The 17399-nt window shown below is 41.5% G+C and overlaps 1 protein-coding gene across 1 annotated transcript; it reads right to left on the bottom strand.

Annotated features, from left to right (window-relative positions):
* Positions 1-225: 225 nt before the first annotated feature.
* Positions 226-16853, bottom strand: qki2 (QKI, KH domain containing, RNA binding 2). The gene is given in 11 exon segments (XM_062442749.1): positions 226-2885; positions 4863-4940; positions 5634-5657; positions 6536-6820; positions 7059-7146; positions 8471-8518; positions 8520-8615; positions 11872-11972; positions 11975-11987; positions 13339-13487; positions 16242-16853. Coding segments are annotated over 11 exon segments (1047 nt in total). The 5' UTR covers positions 16384-16853; the 3' UTR covers positions 226-2862.
* Positions 16854-17399: the final 546 nt, after the last annotated feature.

The following is a 17399-nucleotide window of genomic DNA, read 5'->3' as shown; positions in this document are numbered from 1 at the left end:
AAAAGGAGAAGTGGGAAAAACCATGTTGTGGCCTTTTCCCTGCATTTAGTCTGAAGTATCAGTTCGGTGTTTGTGTAGTCAAAGGTCTGGCTGGTGCAAAAAAACCCAACAAAAACACCACTTCTTTTCTCAGTATCTAAGGAGTGTTTGGTGATTAGTATGCAGAAAGGAAGCTGATTTGCATAATTAAGTGCTACAGAGAAAAAGCAACAAAGTTTGTTAGTTTTTTACAACTATGAGTTTAATAGTGTGCTAGGATTGCCTTCCAGTACAAAGAGTTATTCCTGCTCAAATACTTTAAAAGTTAAAAGTTCATTGATCACACATATATTTTCTTTTCTTTCCTTTTCTTTTTTTATCTTCCACTTTTTAGACACACATGTATTTTTAAAAGGAGTCCAAAGCAGAGACAGATACAATTAAAGTGGTTAATAATCACAGAAGTGGTAACAGTTAGTAACCTACACTTGGCACAAAAGAGTAGATTAATGTTGAACTACACTGTTAATTGTCACACGTGTATACAAAAGGCACAGGAGGCAAGCAATGCTGATTTTCAAAGGCTCAAGTTAAAACAGAGAACATCAGAGACTCCAGTATTTCAGGACATTGAGAGGGTGACAGGATTACTGATGACACATGACAGATAGATAGTTAAATTCATCAAATTATTCTCCATAATAAGGCATTACATTCTTATCTGAAAAGGTCATTTAATGTTATTTTCACGTACAAAATAGAATATAAAAATACATTATAAACTTGTTACAGATGTTACGACTCCATGATTTGTTTGATATCAAGGCATCAGGTGCTTTTTTTGTATGTGTGTGTGTGTACTGTGTGTGTAGAGTCACAGTCAAACTGCATGTGCTCTGAGAAAAAAGCGGATACACATGCAAAATATACGTATGGACGAATTCATCTTCAACAAAAACAATCAAACAACCAAACAAACAAAAACAAAAAAATAGAGGATAAAATATAACACTGTTCTCTTGAGGCTCATCTGAACCTCACATAAACATTTCAGACATTGTAGTCGGAGCTCAGTGCTGCTGCTCCAAGTCAAATGAGCCACTTTTTTTTTTTTTTTTTGGCACTAAAATGGGATTTGAGAGGAGTTATATGGATTTAAGCCATAAACTGTCCACGACAATTAGGCTGCGACACATTTCACACAGCCTTAATTCATCTGCATAAACTCAAATGACTCAAATCCATAATGTAGTTGTAAAAGATTTAGGTGTAACACTGTTCTCCATAAATAAAGGCACTGTTGTTCAAGCTCATACAATACTGTAGTGTGATAAAGGCAAAGGCATCGTTGTGTAAGTCCTCCACATTTTGACAAAAGAAGTGCAACCTCCCCTCTCTGTGTGTGTATGTGTGTATCTGTACTGTGAATGAGCACAGGCTTGACATTAATCCAGTATATGTCGACTCAGAGTGCCTTACCTACTAAGAAAAAAAACAAGATATTTTGGTATTTTGGATTCCAGTTTGTTATTTTTCCTCATTGAGCACCTGCCGCTTCATGACAAGAGAAGTTCTTTGTGCGTTTTCACTCATGTAAACGACGGCTTTTAAAAAGTTTTGTAGCATTATTTGTTCAATTGTTTTAAAGACAGTTTTAGAAGGTAAATGAAGCACAAAATGATGTGCTCTTAAAAAAGAAAAGAAAATTACATTTTAAAGAGATTGTAGGAATGACGCAATTGGTGTTACATTCAAAGGGAAAGCTTGTTAATATATTTTAACATTTTAACACCAATTATGTGTTATTGTGATGAAATTAAAGGATAGGGTCACAATTTTCAGGTGCCTACAGGTTTTTCTTGCTGTAATCATTCCTCCTGTTCACATTGACCATTAAAAGATACCCTATAAATGCACTTTGACTGTAAGTGATGGGGCATAAATTCCATTCCGTCTTCATTCTTTGCAAAAGTTTATCCGAAAACCGTCTCAATTAGTCCAATAAAGATCTTAACAAAAAGAAGGAATTTGGCACTAAAAAGACAGTAACTTGATTTGACTAATTTGGATAGCTGAAGCCTCATTAAGTGTTCAGGCAAACATTTGTGGCTCTTGCCCCCCATCACACACACTGTAATCACATCATGAAGGGATCTTCTAATGGTCACTATAAACAGGAGGAATGATAACAGCAAGAAAAACACACGTCAATGTTAGTATTGGCACCTGACTGCTGTTTTAGCTCCGACTTGACAATTTGTGAACCTATCATTTAATGACCCAAAGAGGAAACACTTAAAAAGACACTTGGTAAGCTTCGGCGCCCAGTGAGGAAAAAATACATCAAAATATCAACATATCTCTTTTAGTTTAGTGTTTCTGGAGGGTTTCTGTGCTGGATAAGTACAATTATCATCATAATAAGTATAGTTACCATGCTATTAATAGAGTCATTATTATTGCATCACATGGACTGAGGGCAGGGCAGCTCAGAGAGACAGTTTGGCACAGCCAAGGATTGGTTTGGGAGCCCTTCACCGCTTTGGGGCCGATCCCAAATAAAGTCTACTGGTTATGCAAATACGAATTGGGATTGTGGCTGTTGGAAGGTTATAAAAAAACTACTGGCTTTGAACTTTCGGAAGGAAGGCACGTTTGGTAAAGTTTAAGTTTAGGACTCGGTGATGGGCGGGGTCCTGAGGTTTATTCCCATGATCGCTGTCGTCTGGTTGGTTGGTTAGACAGAAGCAGCCAGGTTGTTCCCAATGTGCTGGTCTCTGGTTGGCTGAGCTGGGGGAGTGGCGGGGCCGTGGGCCAATGAGCACGCCAGCGGGCAGAGATGGGTGGGTCATCAGTGGGCGGAAAGGTCAGAAGGTCAAGGGGTCATGGGTTAGTTGCCGTGGCAGCTAGAGTTAGACAGACAGAGACGGACAGACGTGGAAAGGAAAAAAAGGGCACATAAAAGGGGACATAAAAAGAAAAAAAGATAGAAGAGAGATTAGTGTCAGCTAGTGGCGTCAGGATGACAACAAGGCAGATCTACTGCAGTCACACAGCACAAGGGGCTCGAGGTAGGAGCAGCAGAACACCTTCATGAGCCATGCATAACCATTCACAAGGACTTAGATCAACCGCCGGGCGTTGACATAAGGAATGGCTTGTTAGCGATGCTAACATGTGCTTATGAAGGTGTTTGCTTGGGTAGGTTTAAGGAGATACCCCTCCTATCATGTGACTGCTGCTAAAGTGAAACTACTCATGCTAGCTGTGCTACGTCTAGCAGACAGACAGTGAAACCATGGACAGAGAGGGAGACAGCATGGTTCCATGTGGGTGAGAGAGTGACCTTTATGTCCAAAGAAAAGTGTCTGGGCCTCAGAGATACTTTCAATCATTGACAACTGGAGCTGTTGTTTAGCAGCAGGCATAAGATCTTGATGATTAACAGTTGTGATTAAGGTTTTCTTATTATTGATTATGGTTTGATCCTTTTGCTAGGAAGTATTAGAAGAGCACCTAATCACTACAGTAAGCAAAGAGGCACCATAAGAGACAGCGATGAGAGGTTAAGAGATGGTGATTTTAGAGGGACTTAAGAAACATTTTAACAATAGACAGTCTAACTACAAGAATTTAGAGGCTTTGGTTTTCTTTAGAGATTTTTTTCAATAGTCATCTTTATTGCCTTTTAGTGTTTTTTGTCCATCGTGTACAACAAGAGCACCACCGCTCACACACACACATAATGTAGCTAGCTAGTCCATTTCTATTGCATAAAACAGTCACGAGGCCTGTGAATCGAGAAGGTCACCTCATCTTAAATACACAGAGCAAAACACTGCCTTCATTGCCACCTTCGCGGTGACTAAAACAGTAGTAGCTACACACTTTTGAATAAAGTTTGAAGTTTACATGGAGACACTTCATCTATAAAAAGCATATCGTAAAAACAAAAATAAAAATTTACAAACTAAAAAAAAAAAACTAAAAAAAAAAGAAAAAAGAATACTACAAGTATTTCCAAGCGATTTTGTTCCATAAGCTTCATATAAGCACTTAAATCCTTAAAATCCCTATATACAAATTTATTTTGCAGCTAAATACATGGTAACAGCACCACTCTGGCTAGGAAATATATGAAAGATGTAAACAGTCCCAATGATAAAGTCCAGTGGGTGACTGATAAGACCACAAACAACAGTATTTCATACAAAAGAGCTTGTAACACAGACTTCAGTAGTTATCACACGCTGTGTTTTAGTAGTAAAGACCAAAGATCATACTGCACTTGAATTGAATGACCTTTAGAAAACAATCACTATTACTTTAAGTATCATATAGTCATTGGGCACAAAACACAGGAATTAATTAATAATAAAAAATACATTTTGTGGAAATCTACTGGAATGAAGTTGGGTATAAATAAAACTTCCCACAGTATTTGTAGGGTAAAAAGTAGTAGTGAAGAGATAAACAACAACAACAAAAAAAAAGTTCTGAGAGGACTCCAAATCCAGAGTCACAAGGACCGAGTCACATGAATGGAGTGATCCATTCTAATTGAAAGGGTCCCGGCCTGCGAGCCGTCCAGTTTATCTAACAGGCGAGCAAAGATAACCGCTGCAGCTGTCACCTCTAACATGGTTCCTCTCAATCTGCTCACTTAGTTCACTTTCACTGCAACAAATACTGTTTCACATTTTACACTGAATCTGCTTCAGCCTGTGACCTTTTTGCCTGATACAGTTATTTCTTTTCTTCTTTTTTTTTTAGGCATGCCGTATTACAGACACATGTAAACTGAAATTGGTCCATTGGTCTGCATGCACGCACACTAACACACACACATACACACACATAAAGTGGCTGGTGAGCTAACTAACCTCTGTCTGTGGTCACTACCCTTTGGTAAGGATGGATTCTCTTGTCGTGGCGTCGTACCTTAGTGGTCATGGCACCTGCTAACAGCGCGATGACATTGCCAAAACAGAACACAGAAGGTTACTCATCAGAAAGACATCAGACAGTCCACCCATGGCACCAACATTAGTGAAACCATGAATTTAAAAAAAAAAAAAGTGTTCAAGGCTGAAGGGTGAAAATAAGTCAAACATCACGCTTCTAAGAGACAGAATTTTTTTGTTGTTTTGTGGTCTTCTGTTCTGTTCTCTAAAGAAAAGATTAATCCAAACCACTAATTTCTCACTAAGCTTCACTAGTAGATTCAATATCAGCTGTAAGCAAAGTCACTCTATAGCTCTGTGATCAAAATAAGCCTTAACATACAGTATATTAAATCACAAACAGCGTGGCGCTAAAATATCTATGGGTTCACTAAAATGTGTTAAAAATTACAAGCGGAAGCTGAACTATTAAAAAAAGTTAAATAGGTTACGCTGTCACACCACAACACTAGTCTGCTAATACAAAGAGGAAATTAACAGAGTAATGAGCGAAGGAATGGACACTTGACTACAGAATGACTGTCGAGGAATCTGTCATCCTAAAGTATGAGCAAACTTTGGGTGTTTGCCCCTGTAGGACAAGTATGTAGGGGAGGGGGAGAAGGGGGGTAGGGGAGGTCTCTGCAAGCCAGTCCGTGTGTGTGCTAGGAAGGGTTGCTATCGCTTAGCCTTTGGTTGGGAAAGCCATACCTGTAAAAACACAGGAAGAAGGGACTGTTAGCCCAGCAATGAGCATCGGTATTCTTCTATGTAAATCGAGGATGTACTACAAGAGCTGGATATTTGTCCCAGTGGTGAAACGTGGTACTACATCGAGAGTACCACTATTAAACCCAACTTGTTGTCCTTGATTGATTGTCTGGTTAATATTTGTTTTTTCGGTTGGTTTTCGGTAAATTTTTTTGGATAAAACTTCAGGCTCGACTGGCTGACATTGATACTGACAAATATGTGATAATAAAACACATCTGATCCCATATATGTTCACCAGTTATCATGAAAGTAAAGTGCCATCCTAACGTCATGTGATGGCAACTGAGCTATTTCCATATGCTGAGGAAGCTCAAAAAAAAAAGCTGGGTTGAGACTTTTTTGTAATTTATCCTTTAAAAAATTGTTCCTCTTCCTCTCTCTGACTGAGCCAATCATCTACTTGCTTCACACTAGTATATGATTGGATTCAGGGCTCAAATTTGGTACCAGTCGAGTTAACTAAGGTCTTAAAGACACAGCTACAAACCAGATTCAGGTTTTGGTTTTAGGCCCCTGCAGAACTTTACTTTGGCGCAAAACACATTTTCCCCATTGGCTGTCATTACAAAACACATCTGTTACTGTAAGTTGTTGACAGGATGCCAATTATTACGCTGTATTTCCTGAATTTTTAAACCATGAAGATTCAGTACTTCCCCAGAGCCTCGAAAAGCGAGTTTCATATGCGTGATGTTTAAGTCTTTAGGGTAAGCGGGCGAGCTCGGGGAGAGATACGTTTTTTAGGCATCTTAGGCAACTATTGTTTGAGTCAAGTATCCAGTTCTCATAATACATCCATTGTCTATATATGACTGTGGAGGACTTTTGCATTTATTTACCTAATACTCCAGTTGAGTCAATCGGGTATTCCAATATGGAGGGCGTGAGTGTGTAGGGGTAGTCGTAGGGCGTGTAGATAATTCCAGATTCGGGTCCTTGCTGCACCAGCGTTGCATGCGGATTACCTCCCTGCACGAGGGCGGAGCTCTGGATCTGACGAATCAGGGGCATGATGGTCGGCGTGTTGACAGGGGCTTGGTTGCGCAAGCTGGGAGGCAGGACGGGCGTCGGGCCTGTGATGATTCGAGGCGAATGAGGGGTCCCTAAAGGAAAGGCGCCGGTGGCTGTACGGCACACGAACATACAATAATGCAAGTATGTGTACACCCACACGCGAGCGCACACAGAGCACACATACATACAATAGACAGGGAAGAAGAAGAAGAGGACAAGAGGGAGACAAACAGTCTATTTAACAGGAGAAACAGAGGCATTGTTCATATATACAGTGGACTCCTGTACCGAGACCCCTTTGTCACCCACCAACCCTCCTCCACATGTTAGCTATGATGTCATCCTTACGCGTCTTGACATTGGCGTCTCTGTACGTTCCATTGAGGATGGCCAGCTCCATCAACTGCATCTTTTTCAGGTTGTCCTCCCCCTCGGCCTACACGAACACACACACACACACATAGGAAAATTAAGGACAGTCAGCTTTCTTAGTGAGGACGACCATTCATCCATTTAATTAACTTTTCTGAGAGTTCGGTCATGAAGTCAGCAAATTTTACAGTGTGCTGAAACTAATCATGATATAATTTAAAACATTTTCTGAAGAAGTCTTTTTTTTCTTCTTCACTTCTTTAAAATAACTCTTACATTGTCTCAAATAGACTTGACCAGACCTTGAAAGCAGCTTCTCCACCACACAAGACATATTGAGTGTCAAACACGCTTGCTTCTCAGCTCCAGTTACAGCTCGGTGAAAAGCTTGACTGATTTACAGTTGGAAGACAAGGTCAGCTGGGTTAAACTAACACATATTATTAACTTCACCCTCCCCACACACACACACACACACACACACACACACACACACACACACACACACACGCACACACACACACATACACACACACATGCATGCACAAACATAGATTAACAGGTGTTCAGCTCCTGATTGCCTATAGAGACTTAATACATCCTTTAACCTTTAGGGGTTGACTGATACCGTGCTGTGATGTGAGCTGAAAGTGACGGCTGATTGCTGCAATAGAAATCTCCCCTGCTGGTCTTTTCAGTCTGTTTCCATTGTTGCAAATAATGCAGAGGACAAAAAAAGGAAGGAGCCTTGTGATCTTAAAATATATGCTTTTGTGAGTGTCTTTGTGCATACTTTATGCCCACGTCTTTGCAAAGTTCAGATGTGTATTTCTTGTTTGTGGTCATGTTTGGTTGTTTCTTTTGCACATTTATGTACGTATGTCTGGCTGTGTGGGGTGGTGTAGGTGGCTGGAGAATGTGAGAAATGTTGAGGAGTGCAATCAAAATGTCCCCTTGTGTGGACAACAACACACACACAAAAAAAAAACCCAGGGAGAAAAAGGAATACTGTAGCCAGTAGTTGGGAATGAAGTGAGTTGTGAACGAGTGAAAAGAGTGATGGAGTGGGGAGAACGAGTGAACAGACTCTCCATTCATTCCCCTCAGCCTTTCAAACAACCCGGGGTTACCATGGAAACCCCTTTATGCGTGTTCCCTAATTACCCTAACCCCTTACACATACTCTCTCATACACACAGAGAGACACACACACACACACACACACACACACACACACAAAAAAGACACAAACACACACTTTTGGACTGACAATCCCCTTCCCCCTTCCATGCATACCAACACAGTGAACTTTCATCCAGTCACACACAGAGTTTTTCCATCAGTCCAGTCTGTAATATTCGATACCGTGAGGTCGGATGCATACTCACAGCGGGTACAAGCAGTTTCTTGACCTCGTTAATGGCCCGCTGGAGTTTTGATCTTGGCCCGGTTGTGTGTGTCCTCCACCGTGATCAGGACGTGGAGGTCCTCGCTGAGGTGCTCCCAGTTGGGCTTCCCTCGGTTCATCTCCTCCTGAAACACAGACACACACACACACACACACACACACACAAAATAAAAAGATTTGAAATGCTCTGTCTGAATGCACTGCCAGCTCGGTCCATTACTGCAGAGAGGGAACAGGATTTTTGCTTTTTCTTCTTTTTTGGCTGTTTTTTTTTTTGTTGGATCGGCCTCAAACTACACACAAACACACACACATTCACACACAAAGCTCTCAAGGTCCATTAATGCAGCTTTAGAGGTGTTATCAGGAACCATGTTGCTCTTCAGTGGTAACACAGTTTTGGGTGTTGCATTTTATCGAAGGTTTCTGCTCGAATCTGATTCTTTCTTTCTAATCTGCTAATAATCTTCCATCCTTGAACCTCTACCCCCACATGTCACGCATTTTCTTTGCTTACTCACTCTTTTTTTCTTCTGTTTCTACTGTTAAACTAGTGCTGAAATAATTAGATAATAAACTGATATTCTGATTAAATGATAGCAGCATTAGTAGTTGATTAATGGTTTGAGTCATGTGTCAAGTTAAAATGACCAAACACAGACCTTGTTGCTGGTTGTTACTCTCTTTCACTGGTTCACATGGTTGCTCAATACAAAACACAACCTGGCTACTCTTTAAAATGGATTATCTGCTTTTCCCAGTTTTTTTCCTATCATCACAATATTTGTAACAGTCTTTTTACCGTTAAAGTTCATCATTAAATTAAACAATTTGAACAAAGTCTAATTGGCCTCTGGGAAACTTGTGACAGTGATTTGTTTTTTCTTTTTAGCCATGCTGACTCTATGGATGGCAATGTTGGTCAGTCGGTCTGTGCTCTAAATAAAAATATCTTGGCAAATATTAGGAGGTACTGACATTAAATTTTGTACATGACATTAACACCCTGCACAGGACACACTCATCGAGTGACTTTGGTGCATCTAACATTTCCTCTAGTTCCACCATGAGGTTGACACTTGTGGTTCAGAGTGAAATATCCAAAAAATATTGGAAAGAGTGCGACGAAATTTGGCCCAGACATTGATATTCCCCTCAGTATCATCTGTAACTACTTTGGTTTCCTTCACTTTTGATGTAGCTGCATCATCAAATGAAAATGTCACTCTGTCCAATACTTAGAAAGCTACAGCCAAACAAACCAGTAGATGGTTATTTGAGCTTAGCATAACAACTGTAAGCAGTCTGTGTTTAAAGGTAAAATAAAATCAGCTGTAATACTAACTTTTTAACACGTTATATCTTATTTGTATAGTTCATACAAAAACCTAAGCCTGGGTTGTGCTGTGGTTTTAAGAAGGGTTATGAGCTGGAACTATTTCTTGGCCCGGTGCATTGACGTCCTAGCCAGGCTAGCTGTTTTCCCCTGCCTCCAGTCTTTATGCTACGCTAACCAGCTGCTGACTGGGTCTAATTTCTATCGTTGAGACATGAGAGTGGTATAAAACCTCTCATCTAACTCTGCAAGAAAGCAAAAAATGAATTTAGTATTCCTCTAAGTACAGCTTCACAGATCCACAAACACAACTGTAGTCTCATTTCCATTTTACAGCCTGAACTATTAGTTATTATATATGTAATAGATTAATCTTTATTGAAATGATATGTTTCAGGTTGCAGCCCCCGGTTTGAAACTGAAATTATGAAACCTTTATCTCAGTGTGGTACGCTGGGAGATAGTAATCCTCTCTGCATGTTTTGTCAAGTGAGATGTATCATTCTGAAGTGCACTAAAAGTCAACATCTTTTTCTCCTCTCCCCCGTTGCCTCCCACTGTGTCTCTGTTTTCCTTCCTCTCTGTCTCTGTGTGTGTCTCTCTCTAAGGGGTGTGCGGGGTAGGGAATGTTCTGGAGAGAGAGAGAGAGAGAGAGAGAGGAGAGAGAGGAGAGAGAGAGAGAGAGAGAGAGAGAGAGAGAGAGAGAGAGAGAGAGAGAGAGAGAGAGAGAGAGAGAGAGAGAGGGAGAAAGAGAGAGAGGGGGAGAGGGGGGTGCGAGGAGGAGGTAGGGGGGGAGGAATGCTGGACTTGCTCCACCTGCCGTTTGGAAAGCTTGAGCTGACTCCATCCAACAGCAGACACCAGGGGAGAGGAAGGGAGGACAGATGGACTGAACACCAGGACAGGAGAGAAAAACTGAGTAACAAAACTCATTGTAAGAGAAGGGCGGATATATAGATAGATAGATAGATAGATAGATAGATAGATAGATAGATAGATAGATAGATAGATAGATAGATAGATAGATAGATAGATAGATAGATAGATAGATAGATAGATAGATAGATAGATAGATAGATAGTTAGATAGTGTGTTTTTTTGGTAATATGTATTAAGAGTTTCTTGCTCTTTTATGTTTCCTTTTTTCATCTTTTTGCACATTTCAGTCTCTTTTCTACAAATGACATGAATCAATTTTACTGCAGAACAGCAGCAGAGCAAATGAGAGTTATTTTTTAAAATGATTCTCATTATTTCTCGTAGTTTGCAGTCACCTACTGGATTCCCACTCATGACAGCACTGCTTCAAGTCCTGTCCAACCACATCTGGAACTTGCTTGTGGTGAAAATCACATCCTGATTCCTTTTTTTTTTCTTTTAAAAAAAATATATTATTATTGCTGCATTGTTAAAGATGAATTTGAACACTACTTTGACAATAATGAAAGCCCAAATGATGCTCAGTGTGATGGACTACCTGTGTCAGCCAAGGATTTTAGCCAGTTGATTTTCAGAGCATAAAAAAAATACATGAAAACCAATGGCTTACTTAAGTTTGACAATTTAGGAAATACACTTATCGCTGTATTGTCAAGAGTTCGATGAAATGACCACTCTTATGTCTGTCCATTAAATGAAGCTACAGCCAAGGGATTTTTGGCTTAGCTTAGCATACAAACTGATAATAATGGGAAAAAAGCTAGCCTGCAGGACTATTTCTTAGCCAGGCTAAGACCACAGTGTGTTCATTTGTGAGTTTTAAAAGTGCTGCTAGTCCTTTTAAAAAATATTTTGAGATAGTAAGGCTAGCTGTTTCTGCGTGATTACGAATCCCGCTGCTAAGACCCGCCGACTCTGCCTCTGATTGGCTTGCACTGATATTCTTACACTAACCCTATAACAAAATCTCAGTCCTCATGCCTAAACCTAGTCAACTCAAGCAACTAAAGGAACAAGTGCTAGCCAATCAGTGGTGTATTAAGAGAGGAATAGCTGATTGGACCGGACAGTGAGAGGTATCTTTAATGTATGTTGTGCATGCGTACCTTCTTCTTGTCTCTCATGGAGCCCTTTCCTCGAACCATAATCTTGCAGCCGGTTTCTGCTTCCAGTTGTTTGGCCGTCAGTCCACGTGGGCCGAGGATCCTCCTACGAAGTTGAACTACACAAAAGAGCAAAACATACTGAAAAAGCAGACAAAAAATAAAAAAATAAAAGCAACTACAGCCTGAAGGAAGACAGGCGCATATTACATCACAGGCACAATCACATAGGCAAAACTATGTGTGTATTTTCATGTGCTCATTGTGAGTGTGTGTGTGTGCGCACTTTGAGGTTTGTGCATCTGTGATATGTTTGTGTTACTAAGAGAGACAAAAATAGCTCATTATATGGGTACTGGCTAGTGCTGGTGGCATGACAGAACAGCAACGTTCTCTTAACCTTATCTGTCCACCAAGACTGAGTGATTAAGTAGACAGCTGGCCCTCTGTATGTGTGTGTGTGTGTGTGTGTGTGTGTGTGTGTGTGTGTGCGTATTTGTGTTCATGTGTTTGTTTCTTTGCCACTATCCCCCTGCCTTTCTTCATACACTTCTAACATTTGTCCAGCTCCTTCCTCTTTGATTTGCTTACTGAGTCTGCTTCCTGGCTTAATGTTCACTTCAGTAACAGTTGCGACATATTCGCTTCGGGCCTCTAGGATGACCCTCGACACACAAACACACACACACACACACACACACACAAACACACACACACACACACACACACACACACACACACACACACACACACACACACACGAATCCTGATAGAGGAACTGCTCTCTAAATTTAACCTTGATCTCAACCGTTTTCCAATGCGCTCCTGTGTGTGCGTGAGTGTCCTGTTAGTCTGCCGTCATGTGAGTGAGGACAGCTTGTCATTGTATTCGGTGATTGGCGAGCTGATGCATGGAGAAAGTCATGTGAGCCATTGAGTCTGGATCAACACAACTCATATTGAAGCACTTAACTGTATTTGGCGTGAGCAGGGATGTACTGGATCGTAAATTCACTTGGTAGCGGTGCACTTGTCTTTATATTTTGGGGGAAATACTTAATCCATCTTTTTAAGCTCTTAAATATTTATAATTTAAAGTTGTGGCACGCAGACTTGAAAACAGTGTCAAAGTGATGGGATTTATATGAAAATATCACCTTTTTGAGTAACTCTGGATCCTTAAAATATTACTGTAAATTGTAAATTTTTGATCTTACTGGAAACACTGATCAAAGTTAATTATTGATCAATTTTCAGTTTAGATTACGTCATTGAGTGTGAGCAGAGATGATCTCAGAATGACTTTAAGATAAAATGTAAATGATAAAAATGTAAAGGTCCCTGTCGACAAGAGCCACGCTGACTTTCTGGCACCCTTTCTGTAACTGAGAGGAGATAAGGTAACAACAGAGAGAGAGAGAGACAGAGTAAACAGAAACGCCACTAAAAGAAAAGTCAAAGGTCACTCACATCAGGGTATTCTTTGACAGGCACGTAGAGCTTCTCCTGCAGCTGTGCTACGGGGCCGATCGCTTCAGGAAGTTCCTCCATATCCCGACCATTGAACATGCCTCCGTTCACTGTGTCGTTGTACATGTCCTTGCGTACCCTCCCGATTTCTGGAAGAAAGAAGGGGGGGGGGGGTCAAGGTGAGTGAATGGAGTTGAGGCTGTACACAAACATTTATGTCTGATGGCGGACAACAATTTTCACGCTTCGTCAGACTACCCGTTACTTAAGGGGATGATTCATTGTTACCAGAATTACAGGACGGAGACACGCAGCGAGACAGATAGACAGACAGTCACAGCATTCTGCACCACAATGTAGAATCTAACTGTTGAACGCTTTGCAATCAAGTCTCCTCTACTACCGACAGTTTCTCTCGTGTTCAACACAGACACACATGCTGCTCCCCCCTCCACCCCCCTTTTCACTTTGTACGCAATGTTGGCGGGGGTCACAGTGACCTACCCTTCCCACCAGTGTCTATGAAGTTCTGGTGCAAGAAAAAGTTAACCAACAACAACAACACAGAAAAGGCGTTAACACCGTTAGGCATCATAGAAATATTCATCTATATTTATCAAGAGTAATAAAAAACACCAAACATAATCAACCATTGTTGGCAGAAAGATTCAATTCTTGGAAGATCAAATGTTTGGCTTATGTCTGGCTGTTTGTGCAGAAGCACTATTATAAATGACTCCTATGTTTGTCTGCCGGTCTGTTTGTTTAGGGTCGACTCAATGACCGATGCTAGCCTCTGATGCCTTTGTAATGACACACTAGCACAATAATAACTGACTACTGCACCATACAAACACATACGCAACACATACACACAGAGCCCCGGGTTGAACTCTCACACACACACACGCGCGCACACACACACAGACACACACACACACACACTCACACACACACACACACACACACACACACACACACACACACACACACACACACACACACACACACACACACACACACAGACAGACCCGACCGACAGACAGACAGACAGACAGACAGACAGACAGACAGACAGACAGACACACACACACACACACACGCAGACAGACACACACACACACACACACACACACACACACACACACACACACACGGCAGAATAACTGCCTTGAGGCACAAATATCATCTGACCTAAGCAGGCTGACAGTCATGTCTCCCTGCTCTGAGAGTGATAAGTCTGACCATAATAACTACAGTAGGACTCTATAATTACAGCCACAGCTACAGTGACAACTATGATCCTCTAATAACCTATTCTGACCTGTTACACACCAAAAGCGACTATTAAAAAAAAAAAACATGCACGCACACAAACAAATCTGCACAGGCAAGCAGAGCTTTTGTCATACTTCAGTTCACTTGCTGAAGAAAAACAAGAAGTGAAAGAAGAACAAGAGAGTCGAAGAAGAGAAAGATAAAACACGGGGAGCTAGAGCAGGCCTTATCTTAACACTTCAACCTGTCATAGGTTTAAATATAGACTGGACTAAACCACAGCTTTTCTAGATATGCCACAAACGCAGCCAGACAATATGTGTGTCTGGCAGGCCTTCTTATTACCCTGCACAAACTTTTTGGTACAGAGCCCTTATGCCTGAGTGCCTTGTCCACATAAGTCTAACTCAGGCAGAGCAGAATATACAGGACAGCCCAGCTGAAAGTGGGCAGGGTACAATGCCTTTCCCTCTAAACGTGGGTGTCACATTATCATGTGTGTGAGGGTTGAATATGCTTGGCTGTCAGCCTTCGAGTCGGGCAAGACTAGAGATGTTTAAATTGACCCATTTGTCAGGCTGTAGAGGTCGTCTGGTCGGAGGACAACCTTTGCTGCGTCATGAGACTTGTCACAGAGCACAAAGTCTGGACCTCGGTGATCCTGATGTGGCAACAACAATAAGCAACAACAGCAGGCTCTCGTTGGCCTGCTGGAAGATGATCCAAAGAATGGAGTCAGGATGCCACTTTTTTTTTTATTTTTTAGGAATGCATACTTGTTGCAATAAGGCTTAAGCTTCACGCCTCGATGTCAAGGCGGCTTATAAAAATGTCATACAGTTTATCAACACTCGAAGCACATTGAAGCAGTCTGTCTTTGGGGCCTCTCAAATCAAATATTTTACACAGTGACATGCTCTCGTTCCTGCTCAGGGATGGGCTGCAGCATTCACATAAGCCTGCGCATTAGGTCACTGGGAAAGACTAACAACTGTCTGTTTGTTCCCATCACCAACTGGCTGTGTGTGTGTGTGTGTGTGTGTGTGTGTGTGTGTGTGTGAGAGAGAGAGAGAGTGAGACAGAGAGAGAGAGAGAGAGAGGGGATAGAAAAGGTGTCTTGGTGTGTGAGACAGAGAGAGAAAGAGAAAGAGAGAGAGAGAGAGAAGAGAGAGAGAGAGAGAGAGAGAGAGAGAGAGAGAGAGAGAGAAGAGAGAGAGAGAGAGAGAGAGAGAGAGAAGGAGAGCTCATCTGCTGCTTTCAACAAATTAAAAAATATGACTTAAGGCAAAAATGAACAACCTGTTAGCACAAATATAACATTTATAGGAAATGAGCAACTAAATGCTGGTAACTATAATGAAACGGAAGTACTTAAAATACAAAGTGAGTGTTTTACTAATTTATGAGCGTTAGTATCTTAATGGGATAACGTAACTGTCACGTTTCCAGGCAACCAGAGAGGAATTCATTAATTGGTTAATGACTTTTATCAACACTGAGCGTCAAATGTCTTGTTTCTGGGGGTTTTAAAAAAGAGAGAAAAAAGAAGAGGATACATTTTCTCTTGAGTGTGACAAGTGGTTGTGAGTGAAAGAGTAAAGGAGTGAAGGATCCTCCGTTGTTACCTTCATCCAGCAGCCGCTCCAGATGCGTGAAGATGCCGCTGAAGTTAGGGAGGGAGCTCATCACCTTCCTGTCGTTCATCAGCTGCATCAGATAGTCCGGATTGGACTTGGGTCTCTCCTTCACCTCTGTCTCCCCGACCATGGCTTCAATAATAAAAAAAATGACCTAAACTAAAACTTTCAATAAAAAAAATAAAAAAACTCCACCTAAATATAAAAAAAAAAACAACAAAAAACTCACACACACTCTCTGTCTCTCACACACACACACACACTCACATACACACACTCTCTCTCTTTCCCAGAGAAGCAATAAGAGGAGTTCCACGGGATAACACCGGCTGCGACCCAATGACCACCTCTCTCAGCCCCCGTTAAATCGACTGTCCTTCTTCGGTCCCTCTCTCCCTGTCTCTCTCTTCTTCCAAACGATCCCCCCTTCCTCTGTCCGATTCTCTCCAGAGTTTGAAAAAGTTCCTTATCGAGAGAGTTTTGCTCAGTTTTTAGACACAGCAGGCGACACTTTAAACCAACTCCAAAGCACTTCTTTTTTTTAAAAACAGATATAAATCTACCATCCCTCCTCCTGCTCGTCCGCCCGGTGTGTCGGTATTCTGCAGCGGCCGGGGATCTACTCCCTATCATATGATTACAGTACGGCAGCAGCACGAGATGGTCTCGCGGGGGCGTGCTGCGCGTGACCGTCATCAGAGGGGTGGAGGCTCGTGCTCGTGCTCGTCCCCCCCTCTCTCTGCACAGCTACACACACACACACACACACACACACACACACACACACACACACACACACACACACTCACACACACACTCACACACACACACACAGAGTATAACAATATAACAGCTTAAGATAGGTATCCACTCCACACCTGTTTTGCAAGAGTCACTGTCCATCACCAGTGTGAGGACGTGTGTGTGTGTGTGTGTGTGTGTGTGTGTGTGTGTGTGTGTGTGTGCATGTGTCCTCTCACCAGTAGTGCAACATAATTATTACAAGTGCGTATATGTGCTCACTTACCTGTACTTTACTTGAGTATTTCCCACACACACACATGCAACTTCAGGTCAGAACCAGGTTTACTGCAGAGTAGATGCACATATAAGGAGTTTGCATTTGGTGTTTTTGTGCATTAAATA

Source organism: Scomber scombrus, chromosome 21 (genome assembly GCF_963691925.1).
Source record: "Scomber scombrus chromosome 21, fScoSco1.1, whole genome shotgun sequence".
NCBI classification, from domain to species: Eukaryota; Metazoa; Chordata; class Actinopteri; order Scombriformes; family Scombridae; genus Scomber; species Scomber scombrus.
The sequence above is the reverse complement of the archived record's forward strand: the minus strand, read 5'-3'. Positions and strand labels throughout refer to the sequence as shown.